The sequence below is a fragment of the Halichoerus grypus genome, unplaced genomic scaffold, assembly GCF_964656455.1.
Source record: "Halichoerus grypus unplaced genomic scaffold, mHalGry1.hap1.1 HAP1_SCAFFOLD_185, whole genome shotgun sequence".
In the NCBI taxonomy this organism is placed as follows: Eukaryota; Metazoa; Chordata; class Mammalia; order Carnivora; family Phocidae; genus Halichoerus; species Halichoerus grypus.
Genome location: NW_027555112.1, coordinates 12,710 through 20,000, shown reverse-complemented (window position 1 = coordinate 20,000; position 7,291 = coordinate 12,710). Strand labels below are relative to the sequence as shown.

The window sequence follows — 7,291 nt, the reverse complement described above, 5'->3', positions numbered from 1 at the left end:
TCTTGGGTCTGGCGGGTGCCGAGAGTTCCGGGACCCTGGCCGACCGGCGGGACTTTGGCCCGCCGCCTGCATTGTGTCTGGGGCCCCGGGTCGACCGGCAGTCCTTCCCGTGCCGTGGCCCGTTGGTTCTCGCACCCGTGAGTGATCGATCCCCTTTGTGTCGTCCCGACCCGTCCGTCCGACCGACCCACCCACCCACCCACCCACCCGGCCCGCTTTCCACCTTTTTTTGTTTCGTTTTGTTTTTGTTTTCTAGATTTTATTTGACGGAGACACAGCGAGAGAGGGAACGCAAGCACGGGGAGTGGGAGAGGGAGAAGCGGGCTTCCCGCCGAGCAGGGAGCCCGATGAGGGGCTCGATTTCAGGACCCTGGGACCCTGGGACCCTGGGATCATGACCTGAGCCGAAGGCAGATGCTTAACGACCGACCGAGCCACCCAGTCGCCCCCCCCCCCCCCCCCCCGCTTTCCACCTTGACCGTGTCTAGTCGTCCACCCGTCTAGTCCTCTTGGCCGCGCCTGGTCTTGCCCTCGAATGTGTTCGTCTGGGTCCCACACATGAACGGCCTCGTCCTTTGTTTCTATTTCTAGACAAATCCTACCACATCCCGGACCCCCGTCTAGAGAAAAAGCAAACGTTTTGGAGCGCTGGTGGCAAAACGCTCAAAGTTTCTCCACGCACCGACGGTGTCCGGTTAGACGAAGATGACGCAGGAACGGCGGGTTTCGCTTTGCGGACATTTCTACATCCGATCGGGGGCCGTTCTCACCGTCCCGTGTCCCGGGTCGTTGGGCTGCGGGCGCCAGGGTGCCTCACGCATTTCCAAGAGCGCCCTTGTCCGGAGCCGGAACCGGTGCAGCCTGGGTGGGTCGGAAGGCGCGTGCGTGAGGAGCACGTCCCCTAGCCGTGTGCAGATGTCCCCACCCTAGGGGCGGTAGGAGAAAGATCCCCAGAGGCCCCTCTTTGGCTAACGGCGCGCCCTGAGGCGGGAAGCGCTACTCTCCCAGGTGGATCGGGACCAGGCCGTGCACCAGAAAGGCAGGCGCTGCGTCCCAGGCACCCTGCGACCCCCTATTCGTCACACCCAGACTCACTGATTCACTGCACTGCCGTTTTTCGGGTGCCGCCCGCCCGACCGCTCGTGGCTTTTCTAGTGCCCAAAAGAGGTCGACCAGAGAGGTCCAGCCACTGGTGGGGAGGGTTTGGGAGGAATCGGGATGGGTGCTGCGAGGTTGGGGGGGGGGGGGGGAGAATGGGGCGGGCGGGGAAGAAGCTGGAGAAAGGCCCAGCGGCGAGGCGGGGCGAGGCGGGGCGAGGCGGGGCGAGGGGGGAAGGGTGGGAGGCGGGGTGTGGCTAGAGCGTGGGTTTCGGGAGGCAGTCCAGAGGCGGATGGAAGTAGGATGGAAATGATCCTCAATGATTTTTGAGGATCATTTCGGAGATGGGAACCTCTGTTCTTCCCTAAGCGCCTTCGACATCATCAATTCAACAAACTTAAAACCTTGAGATTCTCCATAGAGCTAGATCCAGAGAATGAGATCGATGGACCCACGGACGGAAATCAAGTTTCTCTTTCCCTGAAATGACCTAGGACACTCCTCTTCTAGTCAGCTCCTGTCCTGCTCCCCCACCCCCAACAACCTCTCATCGGACCTTCCCCTTTTGTCACCAGAAAGCTTTTCCACTCCTCCGCCTGGCCTGCGTTTGCTTGGCGTCTCTGCCAGACCCAGGCGGTGGTGGCCGACCGCAGACTCTCTTGCCCTCAAGAAAGGATTCCCGTTCTCGTGTGGGTGATCTTTTGTTTATCTCCACAGAGGTGATTAGTTTGGGGAACAAATAAAAGCACTCAGAATAAAAACCATGCCCAGTATCATGCACGCCCTCCTCCCCCTTCCCCTCCCCCCTCCCCCTTCCCCCCTTCCCCCCTTCCCCCCTTCCCCTCCTCCCCCCCTTTGATGTCTACATGAACCGACAGACTGCATGCATGGCATGCATAGATGGATGGATGGATGGATGGATGGATGGATGGATGGATCGATCGGTCGATGGATCGATGGATCGAACGGTGAAGAGAGCCAGGGTGAGGGTCCCGTCCATCCCTCCCTCCCTCCCTCCTTCCCTCCCTCCTTCCCTATGTCCATTACATTGTTTCGTCACAGATTTTCGAAGTGGAGATACAATTCGCATGCCATATTTCGCATACTCTTAAACGTGTGCCATTTGGTGGCCTTCTTTTTTTTTTTTAAGGTGGCTCACAAAGCTGCACAACCCTCACTGCAATTTCCAGAACATTTCCATCACCGCCAAAAGAAATAAACACCTCTACTACCCCTCCCCCCTTCCTGTCCGCGCCTCGCCCCCACCCACCGTCACGCTCACCCTCACCCTCACCCTCACCCTGGCTCTCTTCACTGTTCTCCCCCAACAGCCTCCGATCTGCTTGCTCGCTCCCTCCCTTTAGGATGGGGCTATTTCGGCTGGCTTTTTCTTTTGTTGTTGTTGTTGTTGTTGTTGTTGTTGTTGTTGTTGTTGTTCTTCTTGGGTGGTTTTTTTTTTTTTTTTAATTTTATTTATTTATTTGACAGAGAGAGACACAGCGAGAGAGGGGACACAAGCAGGGGGAGTGGGAGAGGGAGAAGCAGGCTTCCCGCGGAGCAGGGAGCCCGATGCGGGGCTCGATCCCAGGACCCCGGGATCATGACCTGAGCCGAAGGCGGACGCTTAACGACTGAGCCACCTAGGCGCCCTCGGCTGGCTTTTTCATACCCGTGGAACCCCGAGGCATTATGTCACCCTGGCTGTCGGGTTCCTTTTACTTAGTGTCATGTTTTTGGGGCTCACCCATGTGTTTCCATGGATCGGTGCTCTGCTCCTTGGTATGGCGTCCTCGTTTCCCACGAGGAGCCATTAAGATGAGTGGGACGACGGAATGATTTTCCCGTGCTACCGAGTCCCCCGACCCCTTCTCTTAAAACTTTAGGCCGTGGCTACTGGGTATTTACCCTAAAGATACAAATGTAGGGATCCGAAGGGGTATGTGCACCCCGATGTTTACAGCAGCCATGTCCACAATAGCCAAACTGTGGAAAGAGCCAAGATGTCCATCGACAGATGAATGGATAAAGAAGATGTGGTATATATATACAATGGAATATTATGCAGCCATCGAAAGGAATGAGATCTTGCCATGTGCAACGACGTGGATGGAACTGGAGGGTATTATGCTGAGCGAAGTATGTCGAACAGAGAAAGACATGTATCCTATGACCTCACCGATATGAGGAATTCTTAATCTCAGGAAACAAACTGAGGGTTGCTGGAGTGGGGGGTGGGGTGGGAGGGATGGGGTGACTGGGTGATAGACACGGGGGAGGGTATGTGCTCTGGTAAGCGCTGTGAATTGTGCAAGACTGTTGAATCTCAGATCTGGACCTCTGAAACAAATAATGCAATAGATGTTAAGAAAAAAAAAAAAAAAGAAGATAGCAGGAGGGGGAGAATGAACGGGGGGGAATCGGAGGGGGAGACGAACCATGAGAGACGATGGACTCTGAAAAACAAACTGAGGGTTCTAGAGGGGAGGGGGGTGGGAGCATGGGTTAGCCTGGTGATGGGTATTGAGGAGGGCACGTTCTGCATGGAGCACTGGGTGTTATGCACAAACAATGAATCATGGAACACTACATCCAAAACGAATGATGGAATGTATGGGGATTAACATAACAAAAAAAATAAAAGAACAGAACAAAACTTTAGGCGGTGGTAAAATAGTGTCATCTCTGAGGACAGAAGTCCTAGTAGCATCATCAGCAGATGGTGTGGAAAGGTGTGTTGCACGGTCTCATGTTGCCGCTTTTCTTTGGAAAAGGATTCACAGGCTACCCTGTACCCCTCGGGGCCATACAGATCTCATGCTCCCACACTGGTCCTGTGTCTTGGATCGCGTGGCGCCCCCTCCCCCACTGAGAGCTACCGCCGCTTCACCCTCCTAGGCTCACCCAGGAGGGAAATGAACAGCATAGCGCTCTTCCCAACAGGCAGGCCCAAGTCATTGACTGAGAATGTTTCAAAGCCGTTCCCAGATGCTGGCCATTTGGCCGGAAAGGAGGCAGGCTGTGGGGTTGGGGGTAGGATGCTGCCTCTGTCCTTCTGTCGCCGTACAAAGTGTTTTTCATGGAGGTCTGGTTGGCATAGACATCCTGCCCGGGGCCCAGGCGTTTTTCGAGCTTTTCGGTATTATTTTTTGCTGTTGTGGAAGGAGTCTCTACGCCCAACGTGGGGCTGGAACTCAGGACTCTTGAGATCAAGAGTCAGCAGCGTGCTGCTGGTAGAGAGCCAGCCAGGCGCCCCTGAGCTTTTTGTAGCCTAGGGAGAGAACAAACAGGTTTCGTGTGTGTCTGTGTGTCTGTGTGCGCCCCAAAACACACACACACACACACACACACACACACACACACACACACGTGTGCAGAAAACCAAACCAACAAAACAAACCAAAACCCTGTATAACCCTGCACCAAATGTTGAGGAAACAACTGCCCACCCTCACAAGAAACACCTGCAGGCTACATGTACAATGCACAGGGAGCCTATACTTGCAAGTGCTTACTTGCATGGGAAACATTTCACGATAACACGAGTCTCAGATGGCCCAAGTGGGGTTATTTTGACATGTCTGAATTGTGTACACAATTAGAGAAAGCCTGCTATGAGACCAGGTGATCAGAAACTAGGAAGCTCTTTGGTTCCCTCAGTGAAGTCCCGACTTTTGGGGAGGAACCAACACTCAGGGAGATGCTCTGGTCTTCATTTGGTTGGTTTGTTGCTGCAGCTTTTGGTATCTTTGCACAAAACCGACCCTGTTTCCATTGGAAATGGAAAACAACTGATGGATGGGATCTGTACTCGGTAATGCTGCCTCGCAGTTGGATTTGTTTTAATAAAAGGGGGAGATTTGAACATTGGGTCTTTCATGTCCTCTCCATTCATGTCCTCTCCACAAATAAGACTGAAACAAAGGCTAAAATTTGTTTGCATCTTGTTTGTGTCTGTGTGTCCGTATGTGTTACACATGTGAGGAATTTCCTCTACCTCCGGCTGCTATTGCTAACATCCATTTGTAAAGGAGCTCTATTTAATGAGTTTTATTTTTATTATTTTATTTAATTCATTTTTTTTAAGATTTTATTTATGTATTTGACAGATAGAGACACAGCGAGAGAGGAAACACCAGCAGGCGGAGTGGGAGAGGGAGAAGCAGGCTTCCCATTGAGCAGGGAGCCCGATGCGGGGGCTCGATCCCAGGACCCTGGGATCATGACCTGAGCCAAAGGCAGACACATAACCACTGAGCCATCCAGGTGCCCCGAGTTTTATTTTTATTAAAGATTCTATTTATTTCTTTGAAAGAAAGCGAGTGAGAGAGCACAGGAGCTGGGGGTGGGGTGGGGGGCATTGGGAGAGGGAGAAGCAGACTCCCCGCGGAGCAGGGAGCCGGATGTGGGGCTCCATCCCAGGACCCCAGGATCATGACGTGAACGCAAGGCAGACACTTAACCGCCTGAGCCACACAGGTGCCCCTATTTAAAGAGTTTAGAGGCAGGTGCTTGTAAAAATCGGGCATGGTAAAACTCAGATAAGAATAAACCCAGAGTTGCTGGAGTGGGGGGTGGGGTGGGAGGGATGGGGTGACTGGGTGATGGACACTGGGGAGGGTATGTGTTCTGGTAAGCGCTGTGAATTGTGCAAGACTGTTGAATCTCAGATCTGGACCTCTGAAACAAATAATGCAATAGATGTTAAGAAAGAAAAAAAGAAGAAGAATGTAGCAGGAGGGGAAGAATGAAGGGGGGGAAATCGGAGGGGGAGACGAACCATGAGAGACGATGGACTCTGAAAAACAAACTGAGGGTTCTAGAGGGGAGGGGGGTGGGTGGATGGGTTAGCCTGGTGATGGGTATTGAGGAGGGCACGTTCTGCATGGAGCACTGGGTGTTATGCACAAACAATGAATCATGGAACACTATATCGAAAACTAATGATGTAACGTATGGGGATTAACATAACAATAAAAAAATTAAAAAAAAAAAAAAAAAAAAAAAGAATAAACCCAGAAGTTTTTCAAGCTCACATGCTCTGGGATGAAATTCCCTACATTCAGACTCTTATGTCACTCCACAATAAAGATGCCTCAAGGGAAGGGACCCGAGGGACGGTCCAGAGATAGACAAAAATTTAACACACCTGACCTGACTCCCACTTCCCAACAGTCAAAATAATGAAGAAGAGGAGGAAGACAGGCCGATGCTGGAAATCTGAAACCCACTCCTCCTCCTCCCCAAGTACAGGCACCAGAACCGATGCCCAACCCACTGGCTTCCGGAGGGCTGAAAAGCCACCACAGACAAAGCCTATTTAGCAGAACGAGATGAAGAAAGGGGCGGGGGCGGAGGCGGAGGCGGAAAAGGAAAAAAAGAAAAGGTTCGTCCCAAACTGTAAATGTAAATCTGCCCTGGGCCTTGCCAATGGCCCCCTTGCCGCCTCCCCTGCCCCGTTTCTGCACCACTGGTGTGTGTGCCTGGAGCGCTCTACTCCCCTGCCGCCGTCTCAGCCGCCCTTTCCCCCCTCCCCGCCCCCCCCTCAGTGCCATGGGCTCCCCCTTCTCCTCCTCCTCCTCCCCCCCACCCCCTTATCAAGGAGCAAAAAACACCCCAAGCCCTTGGGCCACCTCCTTAGGAGGTTTAAATTGGAGCACCTCCCAAACTAGCAGGAAGGGGCCCGAGGGCTCCCCTGGTCTTAGACCGCCCGCTTCAGACTTTCCCCACAGGAGCCTGATAGGGGGGAAACAATCGATTGACTTTTTAGTGGACGCAGGTGCAACTTCTTTGGCGTTAAAGCCAATTTCAAGGTTGTTGATTTATTTTATTTTATTTTATTTATTTATTTATTTTTAAGATTTTATTATTTATTTGAGAGAGAGAGAATGAGAGACAGAGAGCATGAGAGGGAAGAGGATCAGAGGGAGAAGCAGACCCCCCACTGAGCAGGGAGCCCGATGCGGGACTCGATCCCGGGACTCCAGGATTATGACCTGAGCCGAAGGCAGTCGCTTAACCAACTGAGCCACCCAGGCGCCCCTGTTGGTTTATTTTAAAAAGACGTGGTTTTGGAGTTATCAGTGTCACACATAATACAAATAATCAGCTTTGCTTTGCTTTGCTTTTTTCTTTTCTTTTCTCTTTTCTTTTCTTCTCTTTTCTTTTCTTTTCTTTTCTTTCTTTCTTTCTTTCT

General features: G+C 52.3%; 1 protein-coding gene across 1 annotated transcript in view; it reads left to right on the top strand.

The window, feature by feature from the left end:
* LOC144380800 (uncharacterized) overlaps positions 1-6,480 on the top strand; it is a 22,842-nt gene extending 16,362 nt beyond the window's left edge. The window contains exon 2 of the mRNA XM_078065595.1: positions 592-6,480. Coding sequence (XP_077921721.1) covers positions 592-905 — 314 coding nt within the window. The 3' untranslated portion in view covers positions 906-6,480. The remainder of the gene's footprint in view (positions 1-591) is intronic.
* The last annotated feature ends 811 nt before the right edge of the window (positions 6,481-7,291 follow it).